The sequence below is a fragment of the Acanthisitta chloris genome, unplaced genomic scaffold (genome assembly GCF_000695815.1).
Source record: "Acanthisitta chloris isolate BGI_N310 unplaced genomic scaffold, ASM69581v1 scaffold25017, whole genome shotgun sequence".
NCBI lineage: Eukaryota > Metazoa > Chordata > Aves > Passeriformes > Acanthisittidae > Acanthisitta > Acanthisitta chloris.
Window position 1 is genome coordinate 54,718 of NW_008684629.1, and position 20,192 is coordinate 74,909.

Consider the following 20,192-nt stretch of genomic DNA (forward strand, 5'->3'; position numbering starts at 1 on the left):
CACTAGACAGTCAGCAAGTATTTATGGCACGTTACAAACACTGGATTACCTTCTGTATCACTGCTGTCCAATTGCAGGTGTCTACTTTGCCATTTGCCTTCCCCATACCCTTTTGAGTCTTTCACTCAACTACTTCACAGTTGCTACAGACAAGGCTGTTGCATCCCCTGCCTTGACTGCAAGAATCAGATTTAGGAAAGTAGCACCCTTGATTGCCCACCTAGCAACTATGTTAGAAGTCATTCCCAGAACTCTCCACAAGCCTCCTGGATTGCTGCCCCTCCTGTAAATATGAGAGACATTAAAGTCTAGTACAAAACCCAGGATCTGCTCTCTGGAAACTTCTTCAAGTTGCTTAAGGAAGAGTTTTGTTGACTTCCTCCTCCCACTGCAATGTCACCCTTTCCAGCCTCCTGAACACACTCTCAACCATCCTGCTCAGTAAGAAGGACCACGTATTAATTCAAGCTACTCCTTTACATGAAGGTCAAATCCCTCTTTTCTTTCCTGAATATCTTTCTTGGGTGGCCTCTTCCCATCCATCACAGAACAGTAGGCACATGAGATACACCACTTTATTCCAGTGATATGTTTGCCTAATCCCACCTGTGGAGCTCTCTGTGCTCTTGTTTCCCAGGCAGCATGTGAATGTGTAATGGTGCTTAAGGTTAGATGCTTCCAACTGGTTTTGTAACTACCAACAGCACTCTCAATGCCATCACTGAACCACACAGGTAGCACCCTCTCCTTTCATTTACTGCAAGCTGTTGTCACCATCCCCTGATACTCTGAATTTGAAGTCTCTGCCACCAAAGTGCAAACCTGCCAGAAAAGATTCTCCCTCCCCACTTTTTCAAAGCAATCACATTTCTCACTAGCAGCCTTTGTTCTTTAGTCATGAATCTGGCTACAGAAGTAAAACATGCTGCCTTGGAAACCAGTGGTACAGCCATGTGTAAATCCACAGGATGTGTCCCCACTACCTGAAGCTTTCCCCTTCACGTGTAAATTAAAGACAATACTTAGGCTCCTGTGATATTCAGTTTTGTCCCCATGGCCCTGCAATCACTCTTGATCTCTTCTACTCCTCTCTTGGCAGTGTCACTGGTGCCTCCATGAACGAGTAACAAAATGGCAACAATCCAAGGGCCAAATATTAAGTATTTTTTTTAAGAATAGCTACAGCAAAAGCTGTTTGTTCTTTCTCACTTTATTATCCACTCAGCCTTTTTAAAAATGTGATGATCCTTGAAGCTATCAGATTCTAACAGACAGAATTAATTTTGACTCACTCCTGTTAGTTATTTGATTTCATAAGATGCTGTCACTATATGCGTATTAGGTAATAATATTCTTTTGCTGTTATTCTGGCTCTTCAATGTACCATCATTTTGAGAGGAAATTAAAACATCTCCCAAGTAGATTTAAGATTATTTCTGGAGCTCCTAAAACCAAACATCTCCCAAAACCAAGAAGCAACCCATACCTGTTTCTACCATTAGAAAACATACAAAATATGTTAAATAAATTTGCCAAGCAACATTTTCCTTTAAAATCCTAATCAGAATACCCAGCTGAAAACAAAAAACGCTTATCCTCTCTCCTAAAAATGGCTTCCAATATTATCTGAACACCAGCAGATCAAAGTTGCAGAACTCAGTTACACATGCAAAGATACATTTATGTAATGCATTCACATAAGTACACGTTATGAACTATATTTAAAAATTAAGGTCTTAATGGTCAAGGTTTTCAGGGATCTATCTCAAAGACCCTACTCACTTGTCCAGCTTCTGTTACTATGGCATTTTCCACAAGCAATAACTATAAACTGATATAGTAACACTATTAATCATCTGTTCAGTGCTGTTATCATATGCCTCTAGTCATGACCTAACACCTGGACTTTCCACTCAAGGCCATGCTGCTTAACTTCTTGATTCATAATAGGGCTTTAGTCTGAAGAAAGAGAGCTTCCATATGACATGGGGAGGCAGAGGGGAGAGGCTGGAAACAACATGAATTAGGTCTGGTTAAAAATGAAGTTTTCTCAGAAGCACATGGAGCAAACTGCTTGATTCCAGTTTTTTTCTAGCCAAGCAGAAACACCAGAGAAAAGAGACACTACGGGCCTATTACTGTAAACACCAACCACCAATAACACATCTACTGTATAAGAAAATAACATCAAGTGACTTGCATTTAAAACATTTACTTATATGCTAGGAACAAACCTTGTTGTTGAATGATTCTCAATCAGGTACCAGGCAGCAGAAAAGTTTTCACTCGTGAAATCAGCACTCATCCCAGGAAACAGTGACTCTAAATCTTTTTGAGGAAATCTGCCTCTGAAAAATGAATATTCATTTCTTCAGTGAGATATAGCCATGTGAACAGTTTACAAAAAGAGTCACACAGAAGAGTCACATTGAAAAACCCGACCCAAACACAAAACCCATATAATTTTCCAATAAGATGGAAATATAAATTTATATCTCACCATGAAATATGAAATTAAATCTGCTATTACAGACATATGTAGCATGACTGGGAAAGACTGAAATCTAACAGAAGTAAAACTAATCTTACCATTTTGATTTCACTATTACACATATGACAGAAAGTTCTCTGTACAAAATGTTTCAATTTAACTATCAAATGGCAGGACATCAATATGTTGACAGCTTGTAAGTGATCTCACACCGTCATTGTCTAATTGGTCCTAGTGCATCATAAGTCACACAGAAACAAAGGGAAATGCATGGAACATACTTTCACTATACACAAACGCTGAAAGAAATCCTCAGGTAAAATAATTCTCTTGCAAAACAGAATTCACTGATCTGTCTCTTCATAGTACACAAAACAAAGGAAAACCAGGCACATCTCAAGTGAAATCTAGCATGTTTTGTTAGTTTTTACTCAGCCTTATAAATGTATAAAGACAGCATGCAAGCCAATTCCTTGCAAAGCAGATCCTCTACAACCATATGTTTAAAACTACAAGTAGTTTCAAAGATACTCACAGAGAAAGTCAGCACCTTTTGTTGAAAACATGACAATCTTCACCCCACAGTTCAGACACACACCAAACACTTGGCCATATTCATTACACCACGCAGTCTCGGTACACTACCAGGTGCACTCCCTGCTCTATTCTTTGCCACCAACTGCATCCCACCCTCAAAAACTAATCATGACAAACAAGCTTACTTTTGGTCAGCTCTGAATTGGTCAATCAGTTGGAGTAGATGGACTTATGTCTCTTCCAACTGAAATATTCTCACCTACACTAAAAATGTACTATATCATTTTTGGGTCACAACATCTGATTCAAAAGTTCATAAAATCCCTCTCTGATGCTTACAAGTTAGGTGAACTTTGCTGTGCAAAACATACTGTATGCAAATCTGCCATACTTTGCATTTCAGAGCAAACTCGGGTGGGAGCAGCAATCCAGAGTCAGTTATCAGAATTACATTCAATACATATGAAAAGCCATCTGAATGGACACAAAAGCAGCTATTTGCTATTTTTAGCTTTTCTGTGATGTGAAACAAATCTAATGGCAGGCACATTCAAAAGTAAAATTATATAGAAAAAGTTGTTTTCTGGAAGTTTCTTTTTATATCTAAATGGCCATTAGCACAAGCAGGTACAAAGCAACCTACATATACATAAAGACATGGCACAGAAGTCTTTCATCAGTAGCACCTGATTACAGCAGGGGCATAAAATAATACTTTTTAAAAACCAGGAAAAAAAAAAATCAAATGAGATGCAAGGAAAAGTGATGACAGACAGGAAAAGTGGACATACAGGGGAAAATAGCGTGAGAAATAAATGCAGCAACTAAAAACGAGGGTCCAAACATCCTCTGTATTTCATGAAAAACTGATACGTTAATATAAAACTTTGAAACTTATGTAGTGAGATTCAAGATTAGCAATGACCTTGAATTTCATGAATGACAGTAAGCAGACAATGCTGTTGGATGTAAGAAGATGAAACAAGTGTCAATTTATTCTTCCTTTAAAGACATTTTAAGATACCTTATTTTTCACTCAAATTAGTCAAAAATGCCCAGCAGACACATGAACTTGAAGGATATTACTTGACATGCGATACATGGTACGGCTGTCCAAAAGAGTGTTTAGATTAGATCCACACATGGATCTCATCTTTGTGGAAAACTACATTTTTTCAATGCTAAAAAACAAAATCAAGCAAAAAAAATTGAGTTATCTTAGAATAGACTCTGACTTTCCATGCAAGCACTAAGTGCATGCACACAATCCGGAAGCAGAATTTTGCTCAGATTTTTCAGAACTTCCATGTATTTTCTCAGAAACCAAGAGAAACATAACACAAAAAAACACCCACACTGAAACATACCATCACCAAACGCTATTTATTGCTGAAAGAGTTTAAGACACATGCATGACAGTTTAAGCTTAAGAATGAGCCATTCAATTCCTAGGGGAAAGAAACCCTACTTTTAACATATGTATTGAGATAAAGACTAAGCTAGACATGTAATCAATTCCTGCAAATATGCCTTGCCTACAGCCAGTAGGACAGAAATTAAGGGATTTTTTTTTTTTAGGTTGATGTTTGACTTCCTTGAAAAGTTATTAGGAGCTTTTTTGCAGCAGATGTATTTGTATAGAACCATAAATTAACAATGCTTTTATCTGTGCGGACATATTTTAGACACAGTCACAACAGAGTAGAAACATGAATGTGAACGTGTGAGGTATGTTAACAATATGTTATACTCTATGGTTCAGTATCCTTATTTTTATCGTAAATTTTACCAGTAGTTTTTCCACTAACAGATATGGGGAGCTTGGAATGACTTGCTACAGCTGTCTTCACAACAAAGTGCTCACTAAAATGCTCAAACTGAAAGCAACTATATTTCTAGACTGTCTGGCCAGATGCATCTAAGAGGAGACTGACTCCACATACACACAAGTTTGTTTCATTAACTTCCATTAGTAAATTAAATAAGTCAGGTTTTGGAAGTCGTTCTCATGAAAACTTGCTTACCGATTACTTATAAACAAGCCCATATGTGACTTGACAAAGTGTTTCTGTTTTACTCTTTACAGCATTATGGGGTGAAGATAACCTAGTACCAAAAGCTTAGACCATGCTGACACACAATTAAATTGCCAATCAGTTTTCTGTTAATTTGCTTATTATATAAGAATCACTTCAGGAAACAATCTGAACACTTAACCATTTATTAAAAAGTAATCACTGCAAAAAAACCCAGGGAATCACAAATTGAATCCAGAACACCTCAGAAAAAGAAGAGTGAAGTTTACCATCCTTGACAACTCCAAATATTTCGCTACATTTACAATTTCAGAAACAGTGCACATATTGGGCTTATACAGTACTACTTTCTGCTAGGCAGACTATTTTTTCTAAAACAGTACCAGATCTGAAACTAGACCTACAGTCACCATTTTAAAATAGTCTTACTCATCCATCAGCAACAATTTTAAATACAGAAGAAATTAAGATTTCGCATTCTGGTTATATTAATGAGAAGTATAATAAAAATACATTTGGGTTCAAGCCACTACATATTTTCACTTTCCTCAAACATATTTTGAGTATATCTAATACAATCATACAGCATTAGATGTAGCGGTTCTTGCTTTCATGTAAAGGTCATGCACATCTACTTTGGATTCAAAACACTGAGTACAATCAATCCACATGTACCCATCAATACCAGTCCCTCCTTGTACTACCTCGAACTTTAGGTTCTATATAGCCTGATAGTCAATAAACCTAATTTAACATCACAGCACATACTGGCTCTTACAAATTCTACTACAGAACCTGTGCACATACAGAGCGTTTATATTCTCCAGAGATTTAAGACTAGTCAGAATCTCCACAGGTAAATCACAGCCTCCAAGAAGTCACCACTGAGTAAGAGCAACAGGATGCAATGGATACTAATGAACAGAGCCTATGAATGTGGCTTAACAGGTCATAATTTTTCGGTAAAAATTATTTTGCTCCCAGAGACTCAGAATGTCATAGTGTGTTTTTCAGCATATGTGACAATATTTGCAGATTAAAGGTGGGTCCCAAAACAGGATATAGCTATCAAAAGGTAACGTGAAGCTCAATTCCACAGGAGTTTACAGGTCAAAAGGAGCAACTTTAAATAAACACAGATTGTGAATACCAACCAGCATAAACAAGCTCCAGCTAGAGCTGCTGCACACTCCCCCCTCTGTCTGGTACCAGACTCCTTGAAGCTGGCTTTGTACCAGCTGTACTGTGTTAATAATGCATGCAAGAAGACCAGCATAAGGAACACTAGTGTAGACTAAACACAACAAATCAGAAGGTGTTAACGAAAGTGTCTCCAACAGCAACAAGACAAGGATGCACTCTGGCAGTTCCTCCCTAGTAGTACTGGGTTCATTAGAAATATGAAAACAAAGTGCCAACCATATTTCAGAAATGGCAGAATGTGGTAAGAGAAATCTACTAAGATTAAGCTGGAAGCTGCAACTCATGTATCAACCTAACCAGCAGGAAGTGCTGCTTTATTTTTTGGTGTCATAAAACTAGTACTATATACTGCAACTCTCTTCTGCAGGTTTCGTAATTTTTCTGCATGCATCTCTGTGACCAGGCTTCCACAAGCCCATCACATTCAATGACGAAATTTACTGCATTTCCACACAAACCATTTAAAAATAAACATCTCAGCCTCCAGAAACTCTTTTCCTATCGCATGGTAGCAAGTTGACATTTACCATTAGGTGGCAGCGTAAGATCATCTGTTTCCTTCCTCCAGATGAACAGTTTTGGAAGCTGGCGTGGGAAGAGGGAAGCATCTGTATTGAGTGGGTGGATACAGAAGTATGTGGAATGTACTTAGCATGTCAACATTTGCTTTCATGTACGAGATGGATCCACCATAGTGACCTCTGCTACAGGCACAACAACAAATGCTATTCAAAAATTTTTGAGCCACCACTAGGTCTGACTGCTGTTACTGCTTTGCAGAGGATGGATTTTCTTAGCCTGACAGAGTCAGGAAACCATTCATTAAACAAGGACTTGTCATGCAGGAGGGGACAGTATGTGGTACATCGGAACAAGCAATTCATTCACAAATCTTATATTGATCTAAATTTACCACCACCAGATTTCAAGCAGCGTCTTTATGACACAGGTATCACATACTCTCTCCAGAACCACACAAAATTCTGAACAATTCTACATTGGTAGGACATAACTTACCAACCTGCTCTTCTAAGAGCTCTAAACTGCTAAAACCAACCCAAGTGCTCCCACATCACTGCTACTGTCAGCATTTTCATACCAAGTTCCACATTTCTCAGACTGAGACAACTACTCTCTACACTCTTCTTCTTCCTGCAACCTAATTAAGAAATCTCCTAGAGAAGCTGGCAGCTCACAGCTTGGACAGGTGCACTCTTTGCTGGGTTAAACGCTGCCTAAATGGCCAGGCCCAGAGAGGGGTGATCAATGGAATTACATCCAGCTGTCAGACAGTCACTAGTCAGGTTCCCCCTCATACTGGGTACAGTTCTGTTTAATATCTTTATCAGTTATCTGGATAAGGGGATCGAGTGCACCTTCAATAAGTTTGCAGATGACACCAAGTTGGGCTGGGTGTGCTGGAGGGTAGGGAGGCTCTGCAGAAGTATCTGGACAGGCTGGATCAATGTGCTGGGGCCAACTGTATGAGGTTCTACAAGGCCAAGTTCTGCGTCCTGCACTTGGGTCACACCAAACCCACACAGTGCTACAGGCTGGGGGCAGTGGCTGGAAAGCTGCTGGTGGAAAAGGGCTTGGAGGTGTGGGTGTTGAACACAGCCAGAAGTGTGCCCAGATGGCCAAGAAGGCCAATGGCATCCAGGCCTGTATGAAAAAGAGTGTGGCCAGCAGGACCAGGGAAGCAATTGTCCCTCTGTACTTGGCACTGGTGAGGATGCACCTTGAATCCTGCGTTCAGTTTTTCACTCCAAGAAGGACATAGAAGTGCTGGAGCAAGTCCAGAGAAGGGCAACATTGCTGGTGACACGTCTAGAGCACAAGTCCTATGAAGAGTGACCAAGGGAGCCGGGGACGTTTTGCCTGAAGAAAAGGAGGCTCAGGGGAGACCTTATTGCTCTCTACAGCTACTTGAATGGAGGCTGTAGCCAGGTGGGGGTTGGTCTCTACTCCCAGCCAACTAGCAACAAGACAAAAAGAAACAGCCTCTCAAGCTGTGCCAGGGGAGGTTCAGGTGGGACGTCGGGAAGAATTTCTTCACTGAAAGGTGGCCAGGTATTGGAATGGACTGCCCAGGGAAGTGGTAGAGTCACCATCCCTAGAAGTGCTTGCCAACTGTTTCAGCGGACAAAGTGGCAATCGGTCAAAGGTTGGACTCTATGATCTTGGAGCTCTTTTCCAACCATAATGATTCTATTCTATGATTCTGTGGTTCTGTAAGGGTCCCTGGCTACATCTGCAGAACACCACAGCCACCGGCACACTCCTTGAGGGGAAAGGTGGCACAGACCTGCTTTGCACTAGAAGTCAGCATAGATGGTGATAGAACACTAAAGCTTTGTATCAGTCTTTACTCAATTCTGAAAATTAAAAAAACTAGAACTCAGATATTAAATACTTTAAATACCTATTTTCTGGAATTAAATTGCTGATGACTGATAACCACTTTCTACAGGGAAGGGCTCTTTCTTTTTCAGTCTACCCACCTTCCCACCTTCCCTTCAGTGTGCTCCTCTCTAGCCTATTCCTGCCATATTTTCTCACATCTATATTTCAATTATTTTCTCCTTGATCTTCTCTTTAAACGTTTCTTGTGTTTATCACTATCTGCATAACCAATACAAGGCACTCCTTTCCCTTCCTTATCAGCCATTAGGCTTCAAGGGTTGTAAATCCCAACAATGCCAAATGCTTCAGCTTCAAAATGAAAATACATCTCAATTCACACACACTTTAAAAAAAGTTTAAAATAGCCAAAGGTATGAATAAAAGAGAGAGATCCATTATGCTGCAGAGTCCCATCTCACTGTATACACAACTGTTCTTCATCATATTAGGCTTTCTTTTATCTTAAAGCATCCTAACAATTTTTATCACTTCTAGGGACAAACTATTCCCATGTCTAGTAATGGTTAGTGCTAATATCTTGTTTATACACTCTCGTTCTTAGTTTGTAATGGCCTTTTTTCACTACCTTGTATAACTTCCGATTGCCCACCTATCCCATACATAAAGTATTTGCAAACATGTGAGTTTAGTTAAAATTTATGGTATTAGAGACTATTTTACTAAAGTAAACATCACATTGCTCCAATTTGTCAAGGAAATTATGAAAGCTTTTCCACAGAGGAGGCAATTCTTAATTAAACACAGAATGTTCATCTACAGTTCACAGCTATTAACACTGAGCGGTCACCCATAGCATGAGGGCAGAGCAGGCTTTTCCTCTTTGTCCCCCTCTCTCCCCTTTCCACAACTTAACCCCTCCATCCCTCCACACAATTACTTGCTATATTGACTGACAATCCTTCTCTCACACTGATCATTTTCAACACCAGCACTTGCCATAATCTTCATGCTTCACAAGCAATGAACTTGAAGATCAATGACCAATGGACCAAGCTCAATATGCTTGCCCAAAGATTTCCCTATCCCCTCTCCCTCTAAAAGGTTATTTCCTAGCTGTATTTATTTAAATGTTTCTGACTTATTTCTTTTCACACATAACCTGAGGTTTTAGTAACATATTTTCTAATGCTTTCAGATAAAACATTTAAAATATGATATTGTCAGTTTTCCATTTAACAAACATCCAAACAAATGACTCTAAATTAAACAAACCCTAGACTAATGCTGTTTAGGCTTTTATAAGATAATTCTTAATCTAGTCACATTGACAGTCTTAATTGTAAGAACAATTAATTTCAGTTATGAAGACAAATACTACAAGTTTTGCTAAAATAACAAATTAAAACTGTCATAATCTCTGTATTTACAGAAAGACACATAGTGAGAAACTTGTGGAGCATGGACTATACAATAGAACAAGTTATCTTGACTTAAATCCCAGATAAAACATTGGAAAAGCTGTTGCAGGGTTCCAGAAATACAGAATTAAAGCACAGAAAATTAGCTTTAGTGTCAGCCAGTCACAACTGCTTCCTACAATGTTTCAGAAGATCTAATATCAATTTTTAGATAAGTGCTTAATTGAAAAAAGTAACTGGACAAAATTAATATATGATCATTTTAAAGGAGACTTAGTACTGTAATACTGATTAAAACATAGTTTTATGCAATAGGATGCATCACATGGATTAAAGAACTAACTACAAAAAAAACCCCCAAAAATCCCCAAACCAAATCCATGGAAAAGCAAACCTGAGAACATTTGTAGGTCAAGTTTTACTAAAGTGCCCACATTACTCTCTCATCAGTATTTGTATCAGCACCAATGATAGCTTTATCAGCAATAATTTTTTATAAATAGTTGGTAGCAGACAGACTGTCATGTGGACTGAGAAGACAGACGTGACAAGGAAGCAACAAACAGAGGAATTAAATCAAATTTAAAAAAAAAAAATGCAGCTAGAATAAAGGAATCTGGGTCATTCTTACAGAATAATGAGCAACCATCCCAGCAGCAAAAGTAGCAACTCAAGAGAATCAGCTAATAAACCACTCACTGCTAATTGCCAGTGCAGCACTGTGATAAAAAGGAGTATTATGGATTTTTGAATTTACAAACAGGGGAGAGAGAGTGGAGGAGAGACAGGAAGTCTTCTAGTAAGACGTTGGAATACTGTTCACAGTTCTAAGGTCCACATTTTATTAGGGTTTGGAAAACTGAAGAACATGAAAGAAGCACCCTTCAGAAGTTACATCAGAGGTTAGAGAAAATACTTAAAAAGAGACAAAATCTTCAGCTTATTACAGAAAAATTGGGTTAGTAGTTTGAAAAGAAAGAAAAATACATATTCAAACTAGGAAAAAAATGCACAGCCGGAGGCTAGAAGGTGATGATGGATCCACTAAAATCCCACATAGATTTTGGGAACATACAGCTTTCCCATCAGAATAAGGTAACAATGGACACTGCAGATTTTCTCCAACGTACTTCCCCTCACAAACAGAGTAGTCAGCAGATGACACCCTTAGTAATAGTTGAATTTTATATAGCCTTTTGTTTTGATAGAGCTGGTATCTTGATCAAGAGAAATATTATTCCTAATGCTATTTCTAGAAGTTGGGCAGGTTTAGAGCCCTACAGTTGTCCCATTTAAAGCCCTCTAATTCCATTTATCATTCACTATAAAGTCTGTATTTTGGAAAAAAAAATAAATTCCACCATACTTAAGAACAAAAGTAAAGAAGAATGTGGACTGAAAAACCATATTAATATGTCAATAAAAAACTCCACCGCATTATGCCACCATGTGGCATAATAAATCACATTTTACAGTGCAATTTTAGCAACAGATAGCAATCTAAACATCCTTAAAAGACCCGTGAAACTCAAATGCAACAGTAGGTATTCCATAACTACAATGTATAAATCTGAAGCCTTAGGATATTTACCAATCCTCAATCCAAATGTTACTGGGGTTCAATATATCAGGCTATTAGATTATCTACAGTTCTGATGACTCAAAATAGAGGATCATGAAGCAGTATAAAATGTGCACTAACAACTCCTTTGGATACCAAATAGCATACCAACAGCTAATAGATGTACGCATTTTTAAATCTTTCCCTGCTCTGTAAACCATTAAATTTTTCTGGAATTCACAAAGGCACATATAGAGAAAAGCACTAAAAAAGTGGATTAAAGGCATTTGGTACTCACTTGTCTATCTCAATACCAAGTGGATTAGCTGGACGTAGGGACAAGGGGGGAATCCCTTTGTTCCTGTCAGTGCGCATGTCATAATAGTTCATTTCATCCACCCAGACAGCAGACTGATCCAAGATACCTAGAGAAAACAAAGTCCAGATCCTTAAAACAACAAGGGCAGTCCAGCACCATCAACTTCTAACATACTGAATTAATTTGAAAAATCCTGATAAATATAAAATGCATGCCTAGGTAATATATTGGAAGATACATGGCAAAACAACCTGGATGCAATTATGCTAAATTATTTTATTACAGCAGCTGAAAAGGTATTCGTGGCTGGGCATCAAACATTACCCTCTTGCAGACTGCACAGTTTCACGTACATTAGGAGCATTTTCCTGACCACAGAGTATTAGTATTTTCATTTCTGCAAGTATTTGGGTACCTGTCCAAACCTTGTCATCTATTACTTTCAAAATAGCTATTACCTGGAAATCTTTTTATTTGGTTATTTTAGAGAAGATTCCTTTTCTGTGCCATTCACTATCCAAAAGGTAGGTGAACTTTGGCCACACACCAAGATAGATGACTCAAAGGACACAGAAGTGACTTTGTTTCAAAGCTTTACCACACACAGCACATAAAGGTGAGGCACAATAGGTCTTGGACATCAGCCAAGAAATGGAGTTGGCCATACTCTTGGCCTTGCCTTCCTTTAACATACCCATCAGATACTCAACACCAGAAATTACTCCATCCCCACAATTACCTGATTTTTAAAATGTAAATTCTCCTCTCCCATCACCAAAAGCTTCCCTGTGTAACATTTGCACTTGATTCACCTTTCTATTATTAAGATCTTAGTAGAGCTTGGGAGAAATTAGGTGTTATTTAACTGTCACTGAACTGCTGAGAACAAAAGCCTAAAACAGTTCTTGTGGGAACCCCTGTGTTAGAAAAGATAAGTACCCAACTTCATCAATGAGGGGTTCTGAAAGAAACGTTTTCAATCCAGAGGGTATTTAACCTGGATTCTAGATGAAGCAGAGATCCTAGACTGCTTGGCAACATCATTTCAGTGGTTAAGCATCTCATGAGAAACACTTAAGTCTTTCCATCTTGCAGGATGGTTTGAATTACAAATAAGAAACGACACTGAGGACTCAACTTTCTTTAAAGGATTAACTCTCAGCTCAGGCTTTAGGTGTAAAGCTCATGAGCCAGTTTATATTTTGCATTTGTCTAGTACACTCAAAAGTAATTACTGGATCTGTTATTAGTTGGTTGGTTTTTTTTTAAATTCTAGAAGTTTAGTGCTACTCCATACAGAAAAATAAAGGGCTACTTTTCATTAGTCACTGAGGGGTTTATCAGGATATTGAAACAGGATTAATTTTACATATACCACGAGTTTATCGATATACTTATTTGCACATTTTATTCATATACTCTGCTTTTTCTAAACAACTGAAAATGATCCTGAGGTGGATCCATTTCAAACGTACATTTATATAAAGAGGCACTCAGTCATATCTGTTTAGCAAAAAAAACATTAGGTGTGGATCTGAAGAAGAAATATACCTATTTTTTCAGGTTTAAGCAGTTTGAAGGAAACAGTTGAAGTTCCTTTGCCACCAGACTTTGTAGTAACAATAATGTCTCCCTTGTCATTTTTAGCCTGTCCAACTCGACACACAATTTTACTGGCAGACATCCATTCAGCAGTTAGCAGACAGTTGTGCCCACAGATTGTTAAACCTGGGAAAAAGAACAACAAGAATTAACCTACTGTGATTAGAAGTATCTTCTGAAATTCTGAAATTCAAATACATTCAAGATGCTTCATCCATTTTACATAAATATATATATATATATACACACATATATATATACACACACACACATAAGATATATATGACCCTTCACCAGTCCCCTACAGCCAAGGAGCCACAAGTACGTTTTTCAGACGTTTCCTAGGGGACTTCATGTCTCTTGCCCCAGTGACACTTCACGAGACACACACAGTGCTGCCTGAAATTTATTTTAATCTCTTCCACCAGTTGTGGCCTACTGTGGCTTTTACTTCATGCAATACAATAGATTTTCTGCCTGCAAGACACTAAAAACCTGCTGATCAGTATTGCATTTCTGTGAAACTTCCATCAAAACAGCATGCAACAAGTTCAGTCTATATAACTTTGCACAGAAAAAAAAAGACTCTATAAAATATTCACAATGAACAATGTTTCTTCAACATTATTTGTTCAGCAGTACTTTCGTGGACACAGAAGGGATTTTTGGTCAAAGTAGTATCAACTAACAATATTCTGTCCCAATCTCTTCTGTACAAAATCCATGATAACTTTGACTGATCCACGATGAAGACTGATTCTGAGGCAAACTGCCTTTGTTATATGAAAGAAAAATCATAGAACATTCATCTGTTCCATCTTCTACGCTTTCTCATACAACAGAAGTACAAATGACAAACTATTAAATACAAGAAAACCTTTTCTCGTAGGAAGAGACTGTGGCATATTAAAATATGTCAAGTCTTAGTATTTAAAAACACCTTTCAACACAAAGTACACCTTAAAGTCCAAAGCTTCCTGAGATTTCACATCAAATCACTCTAACCAGCTGATGAATCCGATCAGATTAATCTGACTGGTTCTGGTCAGATCAGGACTCAGGATGCTGGAATAGATGGATTGTTTTCTCAGATTTAGAACAAGTTCCATATTCCTCATCAGAGTTCTGCTGTCCTGAAGAGCTGGCAAGATCCTAATTTCTATATATGGATTTGAAAAAAAACTTCATTATGCTCTTCTTAAATAACACCCAGATCTAGGAGCATTTTGCCTTATGTCCAAAAGGACAAGGCTGTACTAGTGTGTTGGCTGTACTGGAGTACAAATTAGTCAAGCACAGCAGTTCCTCCTCTGTTGGCTTGGCTTTTGTTTTCAATTTCTAGAAAGCTCTGACCAATTTAAAAAATACTTAGAGACAGAAAAGGGTCAGCCATATGTGGCTCAGAACCAAAGCTTCACACATACTTTTTCTCACAATTTAAGTCTCTGACATGACACAGCATACAAATTTGGCAGTTTTCACGGTTGTCAGACATAAAAATGCCTTACTCCCTGCCAAAAGCTGTTTTGAAAACGAAATAAATAAAAAAAAGGCAGAAGGGCATTGAATCTTATTATAACTGAAATTAATTTCACTTAAGCAAGGACAGTAGATTTGTTTCACAAAAGATGCCTGACTAAAAGGGGGGAGAGCGGGGAGAAACAGGATACATACACACAAAAACAAGAGCCTTAAAATGAAAATAAGTATTTTGGTTATTTACTCGTAACATTTTAACCAGGTCAGTTTTTTATTTTCAGAGAGGAGGAAAAAAATCCCATACATTTATGATGAATGGGTTTGAAACTTATGTTATTACATCTTTTCTGGTTTCATGTTAACAGCTTCTCTAAAGGAAAAAAAATTGTGGTAGGGACCAAGACTAACTGAAAGACTTTGCCTGAACCATTCCTAAATAGGTTTTCACCCTAGAATTTCAAAGGTCTGAATTCACATTTAAATTAAGCAATACTTTAAAATCAAGAACCAAGCTATAGCAATTTAGTAGGGTACAATTTTTTTATTTTTATTTTATCTGTTTTAAAGATACTTGTATTAAGTATTTTCTACTCATTGAAAGTTCCAAAAGCTCTCAAGAGAACAAGATCCAACACTTCTGGAAAGGCAGGAAACAGCCTTTGCCTGTCTCTTACAGAGGCAAAAGAAAATTAAGTTTCTAGTAACATTCTATATACCACACTATATTGTAGCAATGGCACAATACCATTTCTAGAACAAATAAAGGCATTTTGGGGGAGACGTTTTGGTAGCACAGACATGTTTCTTTCTCCAAATAGACAAAACCTCCCTTTAAATAAAATGTAATTTGAATCTGTTGCACGGTACAAAGACCTCTGAGAACATCATACTTGGCTTCTAGTTTTTATGTGCCTTTCAATAAATAGGCATAAGTAATCCTCTTGTTGAGGCTGTCCGACTTTGGTTAAGCTTATATATAGACAAATTTACAATGCCTACAAAATACAGCTGCAAATGTCTGAAAACACAAACTAGACCTTGAGAACACAAATGTTACAGGTATCTCCTGGATTTGACTTTTTGTACCATGAGCTATAGAGTTACAAATAAAAAGTTTATTTGGTTTCAAAGATACAAAGATATTACTAGGCGGCTCTCTCTTAAATGAAACAAAAAGACATGTTCTTCTATTATGTGATCCTCTGTTTATCTATAGAAAAAAAAATTTCTTGCATTTCATTTTACCCTAATGCATCTCAAACTTTATAAACTTTATAAAAACCTCACTCAAATTTGATTAACTCTCATGCTTACAAAATCTCACTTTTGCAAGTATTTCCATTCAAATCACAGGGAATATTTATGTGCCTAATTTAACCTTTAAAGAGAATCTTAGCATGTCTGGGGCCTTAGTCACTTATTGGAGAAAGCTGAGAATTGAGCTACAGAAAAAAAATGAGGCAATCCATTATTTGATTTTACCTCAAGGCATAAAACTATTAGCAGCTATGTGTTACAAATGTTACTCCAAAAGAAATAAAAGAAGAAATATTAGCAGTTGGTTGGCTGCAATACTGAGGCACAGTTCAAATGTCTTCCTTCTAAGAACCTAACACTGATAATTTTTAAGAGGATCATACCAATGAAGTAATGAAGTTATTGCAGTACATCAATCACACAAATACACAGAAATATACTCACCTCTAACATCATCAGTTAACTGAGGATTTCTCAATAAAGATTCCTTAGTTTACCGCAACCTTATCTAGCAGCTCAGGAAAATATTACTTCCCCTTTTGAGAGACAGCAAACTGAAGTGAAGCGGAAAACTGTACTAGCTTATGCTTGGCCATAAAACTCATTGTGATGGCCATGAATGGAATTTGTGAATCTTGGTTTGCAGCCATGAGGTGAAATATCTTTTCTAGCAAAGCCAAACAAAATTCCAATGGACTTCATAGGAGTCACAATTCCACAACAAATCAGAAAAATTGTCTCTAACACGACTACTGAAGTACACATACGTGTAACTTACAAAAGGAATAAGGGAAATTCCAGTAGTTACAGTTAACTTGGATTTCACGAGGATTTTACTAAGTCCTTCTCGAAAGACTTCAGAAAATTAAGCAGCTACAGGATATGAACCACAAATGGATAAACAGCTCATTAAGATAGAAACAAAGTTACAGCAAATGGAGCGTTTTGACTGATGAAAGTTTCCACAGGGTATATGTTGGGATCACTCATGTTCAGTATACTAATAAATTACAAGATAAAGAGATTACGAAGTTTGCTGACGATACTAGTTTATTCAGAATATGAAGACCATAAAAACCAGAAAAAAATGCAGAAAGGAACTTAGGAGACTGAGTGGATGCACTATAATGTAGATGCTATAATACAACAGCTGAAATTCAATAAACAGAAACATGGTGCACACAGGCTAAACCTTAAATTCACAGATGACAGGCTCAAACAGATTACTAACCCTTGATTGTTAAATTATGGAACGAGAAACAACATCAGTTCAATACTTAGTAGCAGTTACACAGAAAACAGAACCCAATGGAAGAATTACAAAGCAAAATTGAGAGTACAGTGTTATGCTACACTGTAGTCACAACCTGAATACTCAATGTAACCCAAATTATGTTCACCTATGATTGCTAGTGAAACCAAGAGAGATTCACTGCAACAAGTGCCAAAGATACATTCAGAAACTTTAAATACGTTGGGATGTTTCAGCCTGGAAAGGAGGCAACCGTGCAGTAATGAACAAGGTCAGGAGAATCAGAGGAAACAGCTTGCTCTCTCTTTCAACCAAACAGCTATGATGATTCAAATGAAATCTCCATGTTAGAACCAAAACAGCAATGGAAATGGTTCTTCACATAATGTGTAGCTAAATCACTGAACCTGCCTTGTCATAACTGTTGCAGACATACAAAGTGATTTTACACTAATTCAAGGAATAGCAACCATCAGCCACTTTCTCAACACACTGAAAACACTTCTGATAGGAAGGTTTCAATGCAGAAACTCTCAAAGCCTGTGAAAGTAACAAAGGAGAATCTCATTACATCTACCCTCTTCTAGTACAGCCCAATAAGTATTCACTCTTAGTGTTCAGCAGAGGATGTTGAATTAGCTTAAGGGCTCACCTAGCAAGGTACAATCAGTATGACTAGTTACTCACTGGGCAGCAGCCCTGAACGTATGGATTCAAATGTGTATTTGTGTAAAGGGTATTCCTCATACCATGCAACATAAATTTCTCGTGGTAGAATCTATCTCAAATCATATCCAAAATGTTACATTCTGCAATCTCAAAAGGGTTTCTTTCAACTTACCTATGAGGTCTGTAGGCCCAGTTCCCAAATTTTCTCCTCTAATTGTCACCTTTGTCCATGAGATGCCTTCATTGGGAGAGATGCCAGTTACAAGTGGGGGCTGCCGTGCTCGAGACATGATGTCTATTGAGTTACGGAGATCTGAGCTGGTTTTATCTGTTCAGCAAGAAACAATAAATTTAAAAAACCCAATAATTGTATTATGCAAAAATTATTTAAAGCTTTTCAATCTGTTTTTCCAAAACGGTAGGGAAACACGAATGTAAATATGGAACATCACTCTCAGCCTTTCTGCCACAGTCACAAAACAGTAACTACACCTTCTTTGCACATTTTTGTAAATTAAATATATCTCTAGTTATATGCTGCAAGGGTATATACAGAAAAATATTGCACCTTTGAAACGCTTAATAAAACTATATATACACACTTCAAATCACTTCTGTCAGAATTCAAATGAGCTGCAGTATGTGAGCCATGTCCATTACATGAAGGAACTCTGGTAAGAGCCCATGACAACACACACAATATACGTCTGGTTCGGTTTTGTGTTTTTAACTGGCAAACCTCATAATAATTCTTGACTGGTTGACTTCACAACATCACAAACTTATGTGTTTAATAAAACATTAGTATCTCTGGGGTTTTTTAAACAACAAACTGATGATAAGGGAATTAATTTATACAGTTATGATATGGATACTCTTTTTAAATCTTCTGTGTAAAATACTGGAACATTTCACATGAACCCAACATGAGACTAGAGAGTGAGTAGTCAACAGATGCAGTCTTACAACCTCACAGTTAGAACATCACTGAAGGAGAGGAGGACTGTATCAGCAGATTACAAAGAAATTCACTATAGACAAGAAGGTTGTGCTCTGGAATGCCCTTGCTCCTGCTCCCTTGTGCCCTACCCCTATTTCTTTCCCAGCACTGGCTTTTCCCCTTCCTCACAAAGAGACAGTCTTTGCCTCATTTCAAAATGGAGGCCAGGTTCTAGCCTTGCAGACAAACTATTTCCTGTCGACTGTCCCTCTGATATTTTATCCATAAGTTCAAGCAGGAAGGGAGAGACAGGTTACTCCTCCGTTCTCCGTTTAAATCCAGACACCTTGGTAAGTCCTCTTCCTCATCTCCCATTTCCTACTCCAAGCCTTCTTGTCCAGATACCGCACCTGCACTACTATTGATCTACTTCCTCACCACAGGTGAAAATGACAGACCCCATCTTCTGTCAACATCCCTCGTCCTGGAGGGATAAGACTTGTCCAGCTTTCCTCTCCTCCGTGCTGCATTCAAAACTGCTTTACCACAGCATCGCCTGACAGAACAATGGGCAGCACAATAGAAATCAGCTTCCCAGTTCCCACTGCTAAACCTAACACCACCTGGTGGAATCAGAACACAAAATTGCAAAGAAAGTCTTGTTTATTCTTATACAAGATGCATAAGCACAGAAGTTCAGCCCTTTCAGAATCTAAAGTTTCCGCTGGCATCCCGTGCAAAGAGGATGTTAGAGAAGAATCAGGTGCCTAATTTTAGCAACAGGGAGAACAAAATCTTTCTATTCCTCATAATCTTATCTATGTGTTCTTTGCAGCTTTTCTCACAGACTCTCTGCAGAGCTCGAAGACACACCACAGCTGTAAAGGGGCAGTGCTGTTATGTCCTCACCTAATCACCTGCAGGAAGCAGCACATGTGTAGATACCAGTAAGTCAACATAAAATATCTCTTTTAAGCAATTTTTTGGTAAAGATTTATGTAGAATATTAGTAACACAGACGTCCAAAAAGCCATTTCCAGGAACTTCAGGTAATACAGAGAGGA

General features: G+C 37.9%; 1 protein-coding gene across 1 annotated transcript in view; it reads right to left on the bottom strand.

The window, feature by feature from the left end:
• The window catches only part of EXOC2 (exocyst complex component 2), a gene marked incomplete at its 3' end in the record, with an annotated part of 69,869 nt that extends 51,369 nt beyond the window's left edge, over positions 1-18,500 (bottom strand). Inside the window, exons 1-4 of the mRNA XM_009079422.1 lie at positions 18,361-18,500; positions 13,481-13,657; positions 11,909-12,035; positions 2,235-2,348 (exon numbers count right to left, since the gene is read on the bottom strand). Of these exons, the coding sequence (XP_009077670.1) occupies positions 2,235-2,348; positions 11,909-12,035; positions 13,481-13,657; positions 18,361-18,478 (536 nt within the window). The remainder of the gene's footprint in view (positions 1-2,234; positions 2,349-11,908; positions 12,036-13,480; positions 13,658-18,360) is intronic.
• Positions 18,501-20,192: the final 1,692 nt, after the last annotated feature.